The following is a 21,569-nucleotide window of genomic DNA, read 5'->3' on the forward strand; positions in this document are numbered from 1 at the left end:
AGAAATGTAAGATGTCAAAATTTATATCTCATGCACTATTTCTCAGAAAAGTGTAGGAAGAGGCATTCCTCCAAACTGAGCAAGTCAAATAAGAAATTAAATATGAGATTCTGGAACAGGGCATTCAACCTAAACGCAGTGAGGAAATTCCCAAAATGACTATGCAACAAGCCTGGAAAGAACAGGTCCAAATTGGAGAAGTTCAGAAATTTCCAGAGAGAATTCTCCAAAAAGACAAAATTGATGGCATACCACATGTGCTTAAATATATATGTCAAAAGAATATTTAGGAATTAGCAGAAAGTGTGGGTATAAATCAACGACAAATATATATTTTTAAACTAACATTTAAAAAAGCTTTCTGAGCCGATAGCGCTCTTGCAAACATGGTGAACTTTCCTAAAACCCACCAGAGTTTCTGCAGGAAGTGTGGCAAGCACCAACCCCACAAAGTGATGCAGCACAAGAAAGGCAAAGATTCTCTTTATGTCCAGGCAAAGCAGTGTTATGACAGGAAGCAGAGTGGCTATGGTAGGCAGTCTAAGCCTATTTTCCGGAAAAAGACTAAAACTACAAAGAAGATTGTGCTGAAGTTCAAATGTGTCAAGCCCAACTGCAGATCTAAGAGAATGCTGGTTATTAAGAGATGCGAGAATTTTGAACAGGGAGGAGATAAGAAGAGAAAGGGCTAACTGATCTAGTTCTAAGCTTCATATTTTGTTACATTATGAAGACAATAAAACCTTGAGGTTATGTTAAAAAAAAACTAACAAAAAAGAAGTGAATGACTCTAGGGAAAGCAAAAAGATGTGCAAGATAGCTTTGAATAAAATTTACATGATAATAATCATAAAAATGTTAATACTGACCTAATCAAAATTCTAAGTTCATCAGAAAGATGGGTGGAAGACTGCTTGGAGGACCTGATAAAAGAACGATAAATCTTTAATTTCCACCAATGAAAGATCAATAGATAATGCCCAAAACTTTGAAAAAAAAAAGTGACAGTAAGACGTTATTTAATAAGCTTTTGAGAGCTATTTGATTCAATCAGCAAATAGCAACAACTTGGAATCATGAACTACTTTGCTAAAACAGGACTCCCAACTACCTATAGGCAATGAGAATGAAACTGGCAACAGGCTTCTCATCAACAACACTGAATTCTAGAATGCTAAGTCACACACCTTCCAAGACTCAAGGAAAAATAATTTTCAAGTTGAAATATCATACCTATCTGAATTATCAAATATTATTAGAATAAAATAAAACATTTTCAGCTCTGTATGGATTTGAAAAGTTTACATTCATGAATCCCATAGGAAAACTATTTCTCTAGAGAAAACTTAAGCAAAACAGAAAGGGAATGCAAGAAAGAATATGAAATGAGATAAAAGGAACCATGGAAACTGAGTATTACCTACAAGAAGATGAGAAAACTGAAGACACAAATCCATGTTCTTTGGCAAATGGGATATATATATTTTTTTTTCCCAGTAGGTAGTATTCAGAGACATGGTATTTTATTTCTTTATTTTTGGGGAGTAAAAAGAAAACCTTACTTGGCAATAAAGAATATTTAATAACTGTGTTATCTTTATTTGGGTTTAAATTTTAGAAACAATCAGACAAATCAGGGAATGCTGAATTATAGAGATTATATCATAAATGTTATAGACTTTGGAGATGAAAAATAAGAATAAACCTTTTTTAAAAGCAGGAAATTGAAGGGATTATGATGGGGGGGATACTCACCACTATACTAACAAGGACTGGCTGTTGAAGGGATTATGGTTAAGAAACAATATGTACAAAGTTCCTCATCTTTTACCTTGAAGGATTAAAAGGTGCCATCTAAATTGTGAATTATGAATCATAAATATTTTATTTAAATGACAAAGGAAAGCCCCAGAGGATATAACATAAAAGCAGTTGAAAGTACTAGTATTCCCCTTGAGAAACGGATTTAGGGGTAGGGAGAGATGACAACTCTTGTTTTTCATTTCATATGTATTTTTTCCTTTTTGTTTGAATATTTTTACTATGCTGCTATGGTCTGAATGTTTGTGCGCCCTCAAAATTCAATGTCGAAGTCCTAACCCCTACAGGTGATGGTAAAAGGTGGGGTGCCTTTGGGAGGTGATAGGTCTTTAGGGTATAACCCTCAATGGTGGGATCAGTGTTCTGAAGATCCTCCTGGGCTCCCGAACCTCTTCCACCAAGTGAGGACACAACAAGGAGCAACCTGAAGAGGGCTCTTACTTGATCATGTTGGCTTCCTGTCCTCAGACTTCCTGGCTCCAGAACCAAGAGAAATAAATTTCTGATGTTTGTAAGTTACCCAGTCTGTGGTATTTTGCTATAGCAGCCTGATATATGCCTAGATAAAACTTTCATTTTCATAAAAGACTAGCTTAAAATGAGAAAAATAAAATGAGGTTAGGTTCTCATCAATAGGGAATTGGTATTACCATCCAATCGATGGTGATGTATCCATGCAGGAATCCTCATAGACATTGGAAGGACAGAAAGGAAACTCAGGCCCTCACAGCAGAATGTCTACAGTTGCTCATAAAAATGGCTTGTATTCACTTATTCAGTTGATATTAAACAAGGGATTATTAGGAACTTGAACTGTGTTAAGCACTAGACACACACTGGAGAATAACAGTTCTTAGGGAGCTCATAATCTGATGTGGAAGATAATAAATAAATAAACATAGAAATAAGCATATAGTTACAACTTCTGTACAGAGACTGAGTCCTAAGAAAAGGCCTTTAGGTTGCAGAAAACAAATATGCAACATGATCAGTTTTATGTTAAAATATTATATGAATATAAAATTATGCACTATGGATGCACTACATCCTCTACATTAGAAAGAGGATTGAAAAGTTGTACACCAAAATGTCAGAACCAGGAGCAGTAGGTGGAGGAAATGAAAGATTTCCATTTTTATTTCCCACATGAGTTTCACACAAATATTGATTTTGCAACTTTTATAATTTAAAAATTAAAATAACACAAATTTATAATAAAACTAATGAAAACGAGTCAAGAGAATGGACAATTGAGCAAAATGATATTCATCACTTCTGGAAGAAAAAAATTAAAACATTTTCCCCAAGGATAGTTGTTTGCCTTATATTCCTATAAAAGGGAAGAATGCTTTTATTTATTATAATTCATTAATTATATTTATTACTAATAACTATATTAGCCAGCCCTTAGCCAAAGATACTTCCTAGAGTGTTAATTTATAGTCCTTTAAAAAATATTGAATTACCCAAGCATTCATTCTTACTTCTGTATCATAGGCCTCTTAAACACTTTAATTAAGATAATTTTTCAGCTCCAATACAGCTCAGTATTTTGCAAGTCTTTAAAATCTAATAACTCAATCTACTTATACTCAACAAACTTTTTGACGAGAGTCGGGGTGACAGGATTCTTGCTAGGACCTGAGGAACACAAAGATGAGTAAGACAGAAAAGCAGCTCACCGGAAGTTCATAGGGGGAGTCTCAGGGTCTATATTAGGATCTCACCATCCCTTGAGAGCCATAGAAATCTTTCACAGCTAGCCTGTGGTTCTCATCTTCTCATTTCTGTATCAAGTTACTAGGCTATTTTTTGATGTAGCCAGGAGTCGTGTGGCTCTTTTGGTTAATAGCCCTTGGTTTGAAATGTGACCCTGAGGCATTAAACATGGATTCAATATTTGATACTGTGCTCTTTTCTTGTGTGTGATATCAACGACCAAAATTAGAGCGATGCTGTGCCCAGAACTTGACTGAAACTCCGTTTGTGTGTACCCGTGTTAAAGCTGTAGCCGCCTCATTCCCACTGGGGCTTGGAGGTGCTCCGACTTGTGTGGGTGGAATATTGGCTCTACTTCTGGAAGTCTCCATTTTGCATTGATTTGAATTCAGCTGCAGGTCTCTCTCAGGTGACCATAAGCAGGTTTAATTGCTCTTTTGTGGTTCCCTATCGCCAGATTTTTGGTTGCCAGAAACCAAAAATAGCCAGCACCTCACTGTTTGTACCTTTTTTATGACAAGTTTATCATTTATCCTCCCCCTTGGACATGCATGTGAGCTCTGTGGAGACAGGAGACATGTGTCATTGTTTTGTGTCTCCTGGGTTCTGTGTAAAATGTTTAGAAAAAAACTTTTGATTGGGACATGTTTAATGAACTTTTAAAAAATAGTACTTAGTGGACAGTCTACCCTCTTGTTTCCGTATATGCTCACCCCCCTTTTCCCCAAGATGCTGAATCTCTGACTCACCATATGAAGAGCACTTATGAGAATTGGGTCCTAATCACAGGAAGAAGATGTACTGATTCCTTCCTATATTCCAGACCATGAGCTAAGTATGTGTGTGTATTTATTTACACATTCCACACACACATCTTTATAACAATCTTAGTCAGGATCCATTGTATCACCACTGCATACATGAGGAATCAAGGTCTAGCAGCAACATGCCCTATATCGAGGCACAGATCATAAAGGGCAAATACAGGATTTGAACGTCCACCCGTCTGTCTTTTGAGCCTAAGCTTTTTTTTTTTTTTAATATTTTATTTATTCATTTGACAGAGAGATCACAAGCAGGCAGAGAGGCAGGCAGAGAGAGGGGAGGAAGCAGGCTCCCTGCTGAGCAGAGAGCCCGATGCGGGGCTCGATCCCAGGACTCTGAGATCATGACCTGAGCCGAAGGCAGCGGCTTAACCCACTGAGCCACCCAGGCGCTCCTGAGCCTAAGCTTTTAACCACAGCATTATCCTAAAGGTGGCATTCCCAAGACTATGAGAGAAAATAGTAAAGAAATGTATTAATCTCAAGAAGTGGTAGAGACAGGTGGGGCAATTTAGAAAGGCATGGCTATGACAGGAATGCTGATCTTGGGGTTGGGTACAAGTTAATTCCAGTGACATGGAATTCCTTTGCTTTAATAAAAATAATGTACATGACAAATCATTTCATTGTGTTTCAGGAAGCATGTAGTCACTTGTCATTTATTTACAACATGGGAATAATTACAACTAGTTTTGTAATTTGTACAAATATGCATAATGAACCATTACAATAGTTAGGCCCGTGATTAGGGCATATAATTATAGCACAATGGTTTTGGGTTTTGTTTTGTTTTGTTTTGTTTTCACAAGCGTTGATAAAATTAATCTTCTCCTTTTTTTGGTTTTTTGTTTTGTTTTGTTTTTTTCCAAAATGCCTTTTAAAAAATCCCAGTGTTTAATTATTAGTATTATCCTTTTTTTTTTTTTCTAAACTTTTTCAGTAAACTTCTCTCCCCTTGCCATGAAAGTGTTTTTAAAGCCTCAGCATCATAAAGGACTGGGTTTATGTCTCTGTCTGCCACTCTCCGAGTTGTGTGACATTGGACATGTTACTTAATCTCCTTAAGTTTCAGATATCCACATGAAAAGCAAGAACAAGGAGTCCTAACTTGCCAAGTTCTTTGAGAAGAGACAAAGTACATGAAACTCTGAGCACAGAGCTTGGAACCTAGTAACTGTGATGACGAATGATGATGATAATAATGACGATGAGGATGACAGCAACCTTTACTGAGTGCTTACTATTTGCCAGGCACGTTTCTGACCATCTTACATGAATAAACTCATTGACTCCATACAAAGGAGCCAGCAGTAGTCACTGTACTAGCACTGCTCAGTTTGAGGACTGTATGCCCATGCCACTAGTTCTCCACTGGAATCCAGGGATGGCAGGTTTTAAAAACTTAGAGGCACCTGGGTGGCTCAGTCAGTTAAGCATCTGCCTTCAGCTCAGGTCATGATCCCAGGGTCTTAGGATCAAGTCCCAAGTTGGGCTCCCTGCTCAGCAGGGAGTCTGCTTCTCTCTCTCTTTCTCCCTTTGTGTGTGCTCACATTTTCTCTCCCTAGCTCTCACTGTCTCTCAAATACATAAAATCTTTCATTAAAAAAACAAACAAACAAACAACAAAAAAAAACCCTCACTGTAGCTCCTCAACCCAAATGAGTTGAAAAGTTAAATTGACACAAAAACCTGCATGCAAAGTTTTAGAGCAGCTGTGTTCATAGTTGCCAAAACCTACAAGCAACCAAGATGTTTGCCAGGTGAATGGATAAACTGTGGTACATTCATACAATGCATAGTTTTCATTAATAAAAAAATGAATGATAGAACCACAGAAAGATCAAGGAACCAGAAATGCATGTTACTAAATGAAAGAAACCAATCTGAAAGGCAACATACTATATGATTCCAACTATTTGACATCCTGGAAATGCAAAACTGTGGAAAAAGATCAGCGGTTGCCAAAGGTTCAGGAGGAGGGCGGGAGGGAGGACTAAGTGGAGCACAAGGAATTTTTAAGGCAGTGAAACTATTCTATACGATACTGTAATGGTAGAGACATGTCATTACATATTTGTCAAAACCCATGGAATGTACAAAGAGTGACCCTACTGCAAATTTGTGGAGTTAAAAATAATGTACCAATATTAAGATTGAATCATCAATTGTAAAAAATGTACCACACTAATGCAAGATGTTAAATAGGAGAAATTATGTGTTTTAGGAGTGAGGAGTGTACTTTCTATACTTTATGCTCTATTTTTCTTTAAACCACAAATCGCTCTAAAAACTAAAGTCTGTTAATTTGTAAAAACATGCCAGATTGTACACTTAAAACCTATGGAGTTCTTTCAGAGTGTTAATTAATAGGTTTTCCCTTTGCCAAAACAAAACAAAACAAAACAAAAAAATTTCCCCCTTAGAAAGAAGTCACTGTAAAAAAAAACTAAAAGTTGTGAATGGTCCTAGTTAAATAAGATCAGATATGTTTGGGTTCATGATTATGTATTACTGCTTCTTCTTCATACACGCACCAAAAAGGGAAAGAAAGAAAAGTGTTCAGAGACGAAATAAAGGGAACCCACCTTGAGTGCCCACCTCACATATGCTGAATAATTTCAGACACAGGTTTGCTGGGCTCCTATCAGAATCAAGAAAACTGAGGAAAAGAGGTACAAGAGGTGTCAGAAGGAAGGGACAAGGTGGGAGAAAGGGGAGGGAGGCACAACTTATGACTAAGAGCATCGCTCAGCCAGAACCTTACCTGAATTCCAGGAGCTGAAAAACTGGAGGTCCTGAATGAAGAGTCAGAAGTGGCAAACCCATTAAAAGAAGCAGAAGACAGTAACACTGAATTAAATGGTCAGTTAAAAAATTTCAAGGGAAGGAAACTGTGAAAGACTTCAGCACAATTCAAACTTGTCAACTCAAGAGGTGAGTGGGGGACTGCCGGAGCAATTATTATTTTATTTTATTTTATTTTATTTTTTAAAGAAGAGTGCTTAGTTTAGGAGTACTGACCAATTTCTGGACACCTGAGTCATTCTGAATGGAGACACTCAGCATCGCTGTGGGAATCTACCCCCTGGGTGATTTTGGCAGGGCTGGACTTTGCAAACTGTTTTCTTTTTGGAGAAATGTATTTGTCTCTCTCTGTAATTGTTGCTGAAGACCTGCCACTGAGACCCGGCAGTGGCTGCAGGAGGCAGAACAGGACAAGGCTCAGCAGGTTCCAGAAATAAGGGCTCCAGCTCAAGCTGAGAAAGCAGATATAGAGGAAACAGACTGGGCAAGGTAAAGCTCCCCCTTAACCTGTTGCTAAGAAGGCAATTGCCAACAGACAGTAGGGTCAAGTAAAAGTGGAATAGCACAGTCATTGCTTTTTGAAACAGAGAGGAGAGGAGCTCCTCTGGGTTATTGGCATAGCCCGAAAGAACTAGAATTCTGCAAGATCCATTTCTCAGGGACAGCCATTGGGCATCTGAACAGGGCCTAGAAGGCTTTGATATTTATCAGGATCAGGGTCTATCACCTCTGTTTAGCAAGACATTAAACTAGAGCCATCACTGGGACCGGTAGTAGGAAAGAAGGAGCGGGGCACTACAACGCACAGACCCTGTGGAACAGGAAAGAGCCGTGGACTTGTTCTGGTAATCTGGTGCTCCCTGACTGCCTCTGCCTCATGCTAGTGAGCTGTGGGCTGTCAGAATATTCTTCATAGAGGAGGTCAACACAGGCTGACTGGGTCCAGGAGAAGAAGCCACTGGCCAGAGCTGAAGTGCAGCCCAGCTTTGGATCTAAGGAGATGTGGACCCTAGGACTACACCAAGGGAGGAAAAAAAGCAAGTTCTGAGAGAGAATTCTACCAACCTAGAGGTCATGCCAACCTTAGCGCTGAAGGGAAGGCAAGAAATTCAAGCTGAGATCCTGCAGGGCCTGTCAATGGGTTACATAATGATTTTCCTAAAATTAAAAAATATATATGTATATGTATGTATATATGTACATACATACATGTATATTTGTTTTGTTTTTCTTCTAGAGTTAAGTACTCCTCGCCTGTGAAAATACTAACTTGTCTTTGGTAAATTGGGGGTAAATGATTTTTGTCACAACTTGAACATAAAAATGAGGCCAGAAAGTGGAGATCTTTGCATGATAGAGCAGGGAGTTTTTGAAGATTCTTGAATTACCCAGTGGCATGATGAAGTCAGTCTTCAAGGAGAAAGATCTGAGCTGCAGTGTACGGGATGAATCAGAAAAGAAGACTGAAGACACAAAACCTAGTACTACATGCTGCTGAAACGATTTAAAACCTAAAATAACAATTGCTAGGACTTGAGGGTAGTAGAAAGGAACAAATCTGAGAAAGAATTGTTCAGAGCTGCGCATAGGGAGAACAATGAAGGAGAGATGACCCTGCGTCTTCTAGGGGCGGGGGTCAGCTAGAAAAATGTGGGGGCTCTTGATGGCCATGAGGAAAGGAAGCTGAAGTGACTGAGGAGAGTAGATCATGAATCCTGTCAATGTGAGATTTTAAGAGAAGCAGAACACCCATCTTTTGTGGGCAACTAGAGATACAGTGATGGAGAGAGAGTGAGATATCAGATAAAATTTAGGAAAGAAAATACCCAAGTTGAAGCTATGTGCACAATGGTAGAGAAAGATCCAAGGGTACAATATTAATAATAATAGCAAAAAGTATAATTACAACTACTGTGACTTACTGAATGGCTACTGTGCTCTAGCCACCATACAAGTAATGTCACCTGTTCATCCCTAGATACCATGAAATAGATTAAGTGGTTCCTATCACAGATGGGAGACTGATGCTCTGCAAGGTTAAGGGACTTGCCCAAGGCCACCCACCCACTGAAGGACCAGGACTAGATGTCCAGTCTGTTGACTCCCAATTCAGTCTCTTTCCACAGGCCATTCCTTTCATGTGTGTGGTGGGTCAGTCTCCTTGTCACAAAACACTGGAGGTGGAATTATGAAAATAGGAATATGGTGGAGATACCACTGGAGTAACTTCAATGGAAGAGAGGAAGGGAAATCAGGGTATTAGCACTGGTTGGGCCCAAGAGAGACACAGGTCTGGTAGAGAAAGAAGCCAAGAAATGTGTAATGTCCTCCCACAATGAAAAAAATCAGTAAAGAAAGCATTTCCCCCTTGTCCTAAACCTGACACAACACAAGGCGAGAACTCTGAAACATAATTTTGTTTTGGTACACTTAATTACCTCCCCCATGGGTGCAAAGGGAAGATGAGATCTAGGCAACAACTTTTGAGTGAAGCAGAAGTTCCAATAGGGAGTTAAGCAGAGAGAACTGAGATGCTTTATAGCTTCATTAATAAATTCCCAGAACATTATACATATCCACCATCACTTATAAGCCCCCCACCTCCTTGTCACCTCCCTTTGGCCCCATACATTCCAGAAGTGAATGTAAGCAACTTTTATTCTTATTTTCCTAGGATTAACTATAATAATTATATGTAAGTTTTGAGGTCAAAGGATATATCATAAAATCAGCACCATTTAACAAGTACTTACTAATCAATTAATGTGTTCTAATCTTGGTAGACACGGAATGTGTTAGATATTTCCTGCCTTCCAGAATCTCATCGTCATCACATAGGCAACCATAAATCATGGTATGTGATGAAGGTTATTAGAGAAGTATGAAATAAGGATTTGGGGCATAAAAATAGAATGAAATCCTAGTGTAAGGATTTACATTACACCTAGAAAGGCCAGACAGAAACTCATCGAGAGATAATGTTTGTTCTGGGCCTTCAAAGGTGACTAAAATTTTTCCAAGGGGCTCAAAGACAAATAAGAAAGATAGAGTATTTTATTTGGGGCCGAAATGGAGGCTACAGTAATTGGCCAGCCTACAACTGGCCCCAAAGGGAAATAGCACACAGCCTAATGGACACTGTATTAAGGAGCCTACAGGATATATACCCTTTTTCGGGCCTGATATTGAATACAGTTCCATCAGTTGGGGGATCAGCAGCAGGAGCCCAGACAGCAGGGAGTATCTGAAGTCCAAGGGTCAGTGGAACCATGATTCTAGGTCTCTCTCTCTGGCCTGAGAACCCAAGCCTGGGAGAGGCTTTCATGAAGGCTCAACTATGGGCTCGAGACAGTACCACCTAGTGTTTAGGTACTTCAAGAAGTAGAGGTCCAGAGAGCATGGTCCTGGCCATTCCCTTGATAAGCAGACTGCCAATGCCTGGACTTCAATCCAGAAATACCCCACACCAGGTCTGGGACAGTAAGATTAACCTGAGACCATACCCAGCCAGCATGAGCTAGTTTCAATTCTTTTTAATATTTCTCCCAAATTACTACTACCGTGATTTACAGCAGGTAAGTATGCAATATACATTTTCTGAACAACTACCTGAATATGTTTTTATGCTACATTAAACTTGTTTTGCTTCCATTTCCTGAACAACTACAAGCTACATTATCATTGTCATCCATCATCATCATAATCGCATTACTGGCTTCCAATTATGGTGGGTTTACCATGTGCCAGATACAATGCTGGATGCCAGGGATCGCTAATCCTCATAACATAACAGTCCTACAAAGTAAATACTATTGGCCACACTTTATAAATGGAGAAAGTCAACTTCAGAAGAATCACAGATCTTGCCCAAACCCACATAGAGCTAACAAGTGGCAAAATAGTGGGACATCGGGGTGCCTGGGTAGCTCAGTTGGTTAAACCACTGCCTTTGGGGTCATGATCCCAGAATCCCCGGATGGAGTCTCGCATCAGGCTCTCCGCTCTGCAGGGAGCCTGCTTCTCCCTCTGACTTTCTCCTCTCTCGTGCTCTCTCTCACTCAATCTCTCAAATAAGTAAATAAAATCTTTAAAGAAAAAATAGTGGGACATCAACACCATGTTCTATGCAGTATGAAAACAACCCACCTCAATGGTAAATAAGGAAATTTCAAAAATTTGATCAATTACGAGGGCACAAAAATTACTCTGCTCAGTTGGTTTTGTGAGAATGTAACAAATGCAGTGACTCCTTCAAAGGTTTTATTGAGTTTATTTATACAGAAAAGTGTACAGTTTGATGAGTTTTCGCCAGCTGACAAAACTGATTTTTTCCATTTCAGTCTGCTATATTAGAGTTCCATGAATATAGCACAAAAATCACGTTTTCTTTGTCTATTATAGCCATCTTACAAATAAGAGGGGAGATATCAGTTTCCAATTTACAGACGTGTATGATTGTATTCTAAAGTTTACAAACAGTCCTCTGGCACCACATCTCGAATGTCTTGTCTTCTTCTGTACCTTTCACATGCTAGCAATTCTAATAGTTAATACGCGCAATCAACTCCCTCACCAAGAGCTGCTAGACTGACTTGAAGACATTTTTACTAGACTACATGCAGGCTATCCTTCCCAAAGAAATATCTCAATTCTCCCCACTGTGTTCTGAGGAAATTCAACTCCCCCGAACTCAGATCTGAGTGCTTCAGAAGTGAGAGATTTGGGGGCACCCGAGAACCCCCATTTATCCTCATCACACAAAACTGCAAAATGTAGCAAGGAAATGACATCAGACGAGCAAAGAACCTTGCAATATTTCTTTTCAAAAGTGTTCCTGTCTGTCAGGGCATGAATGATTATGCTACACCCCTGATTGCTAAATCTGCCCCCTCTCATGGAGGGGCCAGGGGCTGCCTGTTCACCAGCAACAGCTCTGTCACTTTTACTTTGCATCCTAATTAAGAAGACATCGAGAGACACATGGAAGTACAAGTACCAGAAGGATTGTGCTGTCATACTTCCTCCAGATGTTCTAATGATGCCTTTGAATTTGGATGGAGGAGACACACAGAAAGAACTCGGGTGCCATGAAACCTTTCTGTGACTACTTGTTGAAGAAAGACAATTAACGACTGAACAGCTGCTAATGGGAACCTTTAGCTGGAAAACTTGCTAGGAAGAGCATTTACCAGCTCTCAGAGGAATTCATACTGATAAACACCTTAGTTATGCTCCTTATTTTTGTTCTAAAACGCACAATTCATCCTTCCTAAATCAATTTCCTTCATTTACTAAGAGAGCTCATTAAGATAAGAAAGATTTATCACCAGTTTAAAAAAAAAAAAAAATTCTGTGAGCTCATGGAAGCCTACAGTAGGAATCATTTCCCTGAAAAAAATTTTTTAAGATTTTATTTTATTTGTTTGACAGAGAGAGAGAAAGAGAAAGTGCAAGAGCAAGCACAGGTAGGCAGAGGGAGAATCAGGCTCTGCACTGAGCAGAGAGCCCGATGCGGGGTTCGATCCCAGAACCCTGGGATCACGACCCGAGCCAAAGGCAGTCGCCCAACCGACCGAGCCACCCAGGCACCCCTCCCTGAAATGTTTGTAAAACTTCCCAAGTATTTGACTGGAAGTTTCTGGTATTGTACTATAGGGGAATTGCAAACATATAGTTTTGAATACTGAAGCCACGTTTTAGGAGCTTCCCGGTTGGACGTATCACTAAATTACTTTTTAAAGAAGACTGTGCTTAGAATACTGTGCCACACCTCCATACCCCAATCCAGAGGCAATCAATGCAAGTTCTTTTGGGTACATGTGGCTTATGGGGGGCAGGGAGGGTATAAAGAGTTGGAGAAAGAGAGAGAGAGAAAGAGAAATTCTTAAATTATCATTTTGGCAGTGGGCCTTGTCTTTGGGGTGGCCAGACTTTATTATAATGATGGTGTACTAGTGTTCTTAGTTGCTCTAAAGTGTAGGGTGAAATTGAAAGGTAAGCTTCCTATAAGGAAAGTGATCTTGAGCAAATCTCAATCAGTGTTGACCTCATCCCCTGAAGGGGGAGAAAGACTAATTAATAAAATGGTCTTTTAAATAGAAACTCTGACAGTTCTGTCCAATTTCATTATTCTAACAACCTCTTTCTCTACCCCTAAAGAAAAATGAACAACTCTTCCTAATTTTCATAAATACTGTACTATGCAATCAGGAAATAATTAATTTGGAGCTCTTCATCAGTAATGGGGATGAAGTTCTTTAATGAACAGCCTTCCTTTAACTCAATGATGAGGCAACTAACTATTCCTGAAATATTTATTGGTATAAAACTACATCAAGGAAAGAAAAAAGAAGCAATTTTTTTAAAAAACCAGGCCAAATCTTAAATAAGGTACAGCTGGTGGCTTGTCCTTTTGGGCACTGAAGGAATGAAATTCTAAAAAGCATTGGAACTTTAAAAAAATACCTCAATATTATTTTTGTTAATTTAATAGTCACATTTCTATGCATCTTCTCAGTCATAACACTGTATTAAATTACACAGAATTATGCAAGTATGAAAGAGGACTTTTCCTCCAATAAAATTAGCATCTGAGTTAGACTATCTCAACGGCAGCTCTATCAACACTTTGGACTAGATAATTCTTCATGTGAAGGCTGTTCTGTGCATTGTGGAATATGTAATGGCATCCTTGGCGTCTACTCAGCCTCTAACACCCACCACCTCTTGCCGCAGTTCTACCAACCAAAAATGTTGCATTCAGGACATTCAGACCAATGTCCCTGAAAACAAAATCATCTCTAGTTGGGAACTCATTGGATCTAAAGCTCAAAAAACCTTCAAGTACATGGTTTTCATAAGAAGGATACAATGATAGATTGAATAAAAGCTCAGCAACAAGAGAGGTATCTAAATAGCTAAACAATTAGGTGATCTAGTGGTTATGAGCCCGTTGGTTTAGGTTTGCATCTCGGCTCTACTTTTCACTAACATGGACAAGCTACCTGTCTCTTCTAAGGCTCAGTCTCTCCTCTACAAAATAGGGATAATAATAGAATTTACACATAGGCTTGTCTTGAAGATGAGACAAAATAAAGCACAGAAAAACCTGGAATGATTTGCTACCGTTGATCAACTACCATTACCATAGGTAGCCATCAAACTTTGGTTGGGTAGACTAGACTTATAAACATTTGTCCATCCATCATTCATATCAACATAAACAAGTACAAAATAGATTTGAATGAGTAGTGCTAATGGAAATGCAAGCTTTTATTATGCATTGCTAGAATGCTACTTACATTTTAAATAATATGTTTTATAACAAATATATCATGTTTAATCTCATGAGTTTTTTCTTTAGAGGAAAAGGCACATACTGACCCAGGAATAATTAATCCAGAATGATCAAAATTGAGATATATCCTAGAAAAGTTTATTGAATTTCAAAAATAAACCCAAAATCTTGGTAACAGCCAGGCAAAAGTATCAAACAATAGATAGAGAATGAGAAAAGCAATAAAGCTGGCCTAGCTTTCTCCATAGACCCCAATGCCAAAACCCAATAAATCAATACCTGTGAAACTATCAAAGAAAGAATTGTGAGCTGAGGAATTTATATACAGTCAAGCTATCCTTCAAGTTTTATAAACGCTTCAGTCAAACCACTTAAGATATGTAAAAATTCAAGGGGTATTGCCAGGATTCTTCCTTAAGAAAACTACTGGATGACAAGATTCATCCAACCAAAATATAGTTGGGAAAGTAAGCAAGAGATGGCTGATGAACACTGAATGTATTTCACTATAAATCAAAGAAAGAAGGGTTCCTGGGTGGATCAGTGGATTAAGCCTCTGCCGTTGGCTCAAGTCATGATCACAAGGTCGTGGGATCAAGCCCCTCCTTGGGCTCTCTGCTCAGGAGGGAACCTGCTTCTCCCTCTCTCTCTGCCTGCCTCTCTGCCTACTTGTGATCTCTCTCTCTGTGTGTCAAATAAATAAATATAATCTGAAAAAAATCAGAGAAAGGAATATTTTAATATGATACAACTAACTAAAATCATGAGAGGACTGTGAAAGAAGGTGATAGTTTTCTGCTTCTCTCATCTTTAGTATCTGGAAATCAAAGGATGTCAAAGGTAACAGAGCCAAATAATACAAATTTAAACATACTTAGCTGTTCAAAGGGAAACACTTTAAAAAGCTAGTAGTACTGACTGAAATAAGTTAATAAAGTACAAGAAAAGAAGAGGAAGGAAGAGGGAACTTGTGAATTTCAGTATTGCATATAGTAGGGAACTATCAAGTACAGTCTAAATACAGGGAGGAACCAAAGATAGTATATAAAATTATCAAAAGGTAACTAAAACGAAAATACAAACTTCTTAATATCAGAAAAATTACACAGAGACAAACTGAATGAAAACAGACCACAGAGTCTGTTTTCTACTTTTTCAAAGTAGAAAAGATAGCATGAACTAATATGACAGAATTCAGACAAAATATACAGATCACACCAGTACATCTAAATGGGCTACACTAATTGAGAGACAAAAACTGAATCACAAATCAAACCCCAATTCTATGTAGATGAAAAGTAAAAATGATTCAGAAAGTGAAAATAAAGAGATAACATTTTAACAAGCAAAAGCAAATAAGAAAGCAGGGCTTATGATTTTAACTGGCAGAGTAGAATCCGGAGCAAAAAGCATAAAACAAGACAAAGAAATCTACTATGTAAAATCTGCAATGAAGATACAACTGCTACAAATATTTCTGCACCAAAGAACAGCAGTGTGAATACAGAACAAATTTTAAGAGATTCAAGGAAAAATACTGAGAAACACATTAGAAGTAGGAGATTTGAAGTCATCTCTCTCCATCTATTGACAAATAGCATCGAGGAAAAATAAGTAAAGTTATAGAAGAATAAAAAGAGGATTAATAATAGAGATCTGACTGATAAATATAAAATTCTGCCCCCTGGAAAATTGAGACTAAACCTTCATTTCATATATACATAAACATTCACAAAAATTAACAACCTATTAAACCCCAAAGATAGCCACACCTTGAATCAGGATCATTTCTAGATGGATTAAAATGTTAAAAATAAAAAATTAGACGTAAAAATACCTGGTGAAATGTCATGGGAGATGTATTTTTATATGACTTATGATGTTCTAAGTTTGACACAAAATCTGGAAGTCACAAAATAAGAGACCTAAAATTTAAAATACTCAATGTATAAATTTCCACATGGCAAAGGCAAAATACAAAGAAAAAAAGTAAAAAAAAAAAAAAGAAGAAGAACCACAATCTATTTACACACATTTCCCAATAGCTAATATTGCTAAATTAGAAGGAGCCCATATAACTCAATATGTGAAAGAGCAACCAACTGAATTTTATTTTATTTTATTTTATTTTTAAAGATTTTATTTATTTGAGAGAGACAGTGTGCACAAGACGGGGTAAGGTCAGAGAGAAGCAGATTCCCCACTGAGCAGGGAGCCTGATGCAGGACTCCATCCTGGGGCTCCAGGATCATGACCTGAGCCAAAGGCAGTCACTTAAGCAACTGAGCCACCCAGGCACGCTGACAACTGAATTTTAAGAGGCTATGTACAGTTCTCGGAGGAGTAAAAATGGTTCCTGAACATATGAAAAGACACTAAACACTAAGATGCTATTTTCTATTTGTATTGGTAAAGATCAAAGAGTGAGGTAGGATACTGGGCTGGCAAGGTGGGGGGAGGCATTCTCATGCAGTGTTGCTGGGAGGCCAGATGCATTCGACCACCATGGAGGACTTTCCTCGGACAATAGCATAACTACAACGTTCCCGCCCCCCCCCACTTCAATTCCACAAATGTATCCTATGGATAGATATAGATTCACATATCTGATGTGGTGCTTGTACAAAGGTACTCATAGTTCTTGCAAACATTTGCAAATAACCAAAATGGACACATTAACAGGGAAATAGTTACACAAACTTTGGTACATCCTTACAATAGAATCAGAAAGAATAATAATGTACTGAAATGGAATGACCTCCAAGAAATAATGGTAAGAAAGGGAAGGAAGGAAAGAATGGAGGTGGAGAAGGAGGGAGGAAGGAAGAAAAAAGTGGTGTAGAACAGTGGTATAAAGTTGAGGTTTAGGGTTTGGGAATAGACACACACATTTGTTTATATGCCCATGTGCACAAACTATATCTGGAAGGATACATAAGAAATTGATTACAGTTTCTCAGCCAGGACAGTGGTAGAAGAGAGATTTGCCTTGCCCTGTACAGCAAAAAGATGCCTTTGGAATTTTTTTTAATCTATTTTTGAGTCCATAAGTTACATTTGCCCTATAGATTGCTAGTTTGAAATATCATCATAATCATTACGCCAAAAGTGATCATTTTTTTAATCATAAAATTACTTTCTGTCTAATTTTATCTGCCTAAATGCATTATAATATTGGAGTTATGCAATCAACTTTATCCTAGCATGACAATTATTACAGTATAAGTACTTTAACTCCTAATGCCCCAAATTCTAAGTCCATTCCAAAAATAAAGTATTTTACTATGTCAGAGATGGGATTATTCTACTGCAGACTAAATCATACAAGGTTTTGCTTGACAACCCTTCCATCTCTGACATGATAACCCTATAGTGCAGGTTGATTCATTTAGACTGAAAAAAATTTTTTTAAATCTGTCTTGTTAGAAAATCAAGGAAGAAAACAAAGAATGAGAATAGGAGTTTATTTTGCTCTGTCCATGTCTCAAGAGAAACATATGCTCGATTTGCTCATATTTGGAGATGAGTTTAAAAACATAAAGGCTGATAAATAGTAAGTAATCATATAAAAAGAGAAAGAGACTCATCATATCTGACAGCAGCATAATCTCAGAAGAAAATCTTTCCTTTTTTATCAGAAGGGTCAGGAAACAAAATCACCCCAAATTGATCAATTTGTTCTATAGATTCAAATCCCCTTTGTCGATCCCTGAGTGATCCAAATTTCTCAGATTTGAAGGCCTTTTGACATTTTTGTAATGTTTATATTGTCATTCCACACAGTTGCCTGCATATATCTGACTCCCAATTAAATCTGTATTGGATTTCAACCAAACCGATGCTTCCTATTTTGAGTAATAGTGCCATGTCTAAAGATATCTACACAATGATCTCATTTTCAAGTTTTCCTTCCCAAAAGACTACTTCCACTTCTCACCATATAAACTGAAATTACCCACAGTCTTTATTGCACTGTTTATCCATATACTCGGGGCCATTATTTCATATAAAAGGTTTTTGGAGAAACAAGAAGAGTGTCCTCTTGAACCTTGCCCTTTAATTAGTGTAAGCTCCTTGGAGACTGATAGTCTGACTTCATAGAAGGTAGGAAAACAGGTCTAGGAAACAGTGCTAAAATTAAACATTCCTTCCAAAGGTTGCAGGCAATCCTAAACCGTGAAATGCCTGCCAACCCCCTGAGAAGATCAATAGAGCAACCCCTGGGCATGTGAAGCAGAACCGCCCACTGAAAAGTCCACTTAATGAAAATCCCCAATGGGCACTAGGTCTGCAATACAAGCACATTCTTACAGAAGAATAGATTCCCTTTATGCTTCTGAATCTGGTGGATGGTCCGATGAGCAATTAGGCCTGTAAACACTAACACCTACCAGCCCGGCACTGATTAGATGGCCTCCCCTAAATAAGACTAGGTTATTTTGGACTTCTTGGCTTTAGGAAATCAGTAGACTACTGATATTAAACACAAGTGTTCTGGGATCATCTGAAGCAATAAGGCTTTTTCATTAAGAAATTCAACTCCGATCAGCAAACATTTAGATTGGCTTTTGTAGAAACAGCACTTTGACTTTTACCCACCAGCAAATTTATCCATGTCTTTTGGTTTGCTTCATTAAATTTAATGCACATGTATTGAACATTATTTTTAGGAGGAAAGACATGCTCAAGTGTCACCAGCTCTTCCTAATAAATCCATCAACACGGAGGGGTTGGGGTTGTATGCTGTATCTACTTTGCAATTCTATAGTAGGTTATAATCTCTCTTCCAACAGCAAGTTATTTATCTTACTAACAAATCCATCAAAATAAATATCTCCTAAGGTACAGTATTATTAAATATTTTTCACAGCTGAAATTCCCCAACCTCCTTAGGCAAAATTAATAGCTTTTGTTCATACATACATCATGATGCTTCTCACATTTTTAATGGGTGCTGTTGTTGATAGATCTTTTATTACCAGCAGATTGGGACCCCCCTGAAGGTGGACCACAGGTCTTATTCATCTCTGAATGAGTCCCAATAACTTGCACAGAGCCTTCCACAGTATGGATGAATAAATAATAAAAGCTCGTAGCCAGAGGATTGTTGATCCCCATAGCAATGCTGGGATGCGGGTAGCAGGGCAGAGACGGGCGGGGTGTTGAAGCACTGAAACTATTTCCCCTGACTTCCCCTCAGTCCCATAGCCCTCGTTCTCCTTTTCCCCTTCAATTCTATTGCTACAATATAACTCTCATCTGAATGTAGCAGTTGCTGCACAGAATGGCAATTTAGACCTATGACAGTTCAGTGCAGGGACAAGCAGCCTATGGCACTGAAATGACAACATGTCCGTAAAGTCCCTGGTGGTGACACACTGTCACACTGCCCATTGCATTGCATAGATAACCAAGAGGTAGCATCCTGGCCCAACAAGGAAAGTTAATATAAAGGCACCTGGGTGGCTCAGTCAGTTGAGTGTCTGCCTTCAGCCCAGGTCATGTTCCCATATGGTATAGATCGAGTCCCACATGGGACTCCCTGCTCAGTGGGGATCCTGCTTCTCCATCTCTCTTTGTCTACTGCTCTGCCCATTTGTGCTCACTCTCTCTCTCTGTCAAATAAACAAATAAAATCTTAAAAAAAAAAAGGAAGGAAAGAAAAGGTATTATAATGCATTAGCAATGTCTTGCTAAGTGAACAAGAATAAAGAGCAATGACATACTCGCTAATTATTTGCCCCATTTGCCCAACTCTCTCATCTGGTAAATTACTACTCTTGATGTAATCATCAGGGCTTGTGAAGTTTATTTGATTCATTCCACAATTAACTGAACTTGAGTACGACTTAATTAGAATTGAGTATGAACCAGCACTATGCCGGACATTGGACAGGTAAAGGTAATAACTCAGCACAGTCCTTCATCTCGGGCAACAGAGGCTAGCTTCTCACAACCGCAATATTCTGTTTACACTTCAGTAAAGGCAGCCAACAGGCAATGTGGTCCATGTTCTTGCAGTTTAGGAAATGGCTGGCATAGAACCGTCCTTTTAATCTAGCAAAGAAATCTTAACCTTGGATTTCCAAAAACCTAAACCACCAGAGGGGAGAGAAGGTAGGGAATGGACGACATAGGTAAAGGGGATTAAGAGGTACAAACTTCCAGTTATTAAATAAATAAATCATGGAGATGAAAGTACAGTTTAGGGAATATAGTCAACAATATAATAATAACTTTGTATGGTGACATAGTAATTACACTTATAGTGAGCATTTGGTAATGTATGTATTTGTCAAATCACTATGTTGTACACCTAAGACTACTGTAATATATGTCCACTATACTTCAATTAAAAATAAAATAAGTAAAACATAATTGAAATAAAAATCCTGTTTACAATCAATTCCCACAGTGTAAAGCAGGTAGACAGAAGTCTAATAAATAGACCTTACATAAAAAATAAAATATCCAAAAGAAGATGATATTTTTAAAAAGCCTAAACCAGTCAAAAATATTCCGAAGCGTCTCCCCAGATTTTTGGATTACATTTGAAAGGGGCTTAGGGCCTTTGATGTAGGTTCAAGTAATTAAATATTAAGCATTGCCACTCCAAACAGTTTGAGAACCTGTAGATGACACTCAGTTAGTACATGATCCTGGTAAAAGCAGCTGAGATGAGGACAAGCTTAGAGAAATAACAGACGAAAGCAATATGGCTCTGTACAGACGTGAGTATCTGCCCAGCAAACAAGGACTAACTTTCCAGAATAATCAGTTCTGGGTAAGGCGTGACAAACATAGGAGCTGTCACATGGACACACTCACTCTGGAAGTCACAACCCATCTGTCTGTGCTAAGAAGTGCTGGCTCCTTGTGTAAAGAGGAACCTTCCGGCCTGAGAACCAGAGCAGAGGCAGGATGAAGAGGACAGATCAGAATGGAAGACCCACAGCTTGGTCCTCCGAGCTGAACTGCAGCCTGCCCTCGGGGGCTCCTCCCCTCTCCATCCATCATCCTGGTGGCTTCCCATTCAGAATCCTCCCCAGCATTGGGCTGCTGCTGTGTTGTAGATCTCAAAAACTTGTTTCTGATGGAACGGC

The 21,569-nt window shown here is 38.5% G+C and overlaps 1 protein-coding gene across 1 annotated transcript; it reads left to right on the top strand.

Annotated features, from left to right (window-relative positions):
• The first annotated feature begins 371 nt into the window (after window positions 1-371).
• On the top strand, window positions 372-707 carry LOC125102785 (60S ribosomal protein L36a-like). The gene has a single exon (XM_047734304.1). The coding sequence runs from the start codon at window positions 387-389 to the stop codon at window positions 690-692; it is 306 nt and encodes a 101-aa protein (XP_047590260.1). The 5' UTR covers window positions 372-386; the 3' UTR covers window positions 693-707.
• Window positions 708-21,569: the final 20,862 nt, after the last annotated feature.

This window comes from Lutra lutra, chromosome 6 (assembly GCF_902655055.1).
Source record: "Lutra lutra chromosome 6, mLutLut1.2, whole genome shotgun sequence".
In the NCBI taxonomy this organism is placed as follows: domain Eukaryota; kingdom Metazoa; phylum Chordata; class Mammalia; order Carnivora; family Mustelidae; genus Lutra; species Lutra lutra.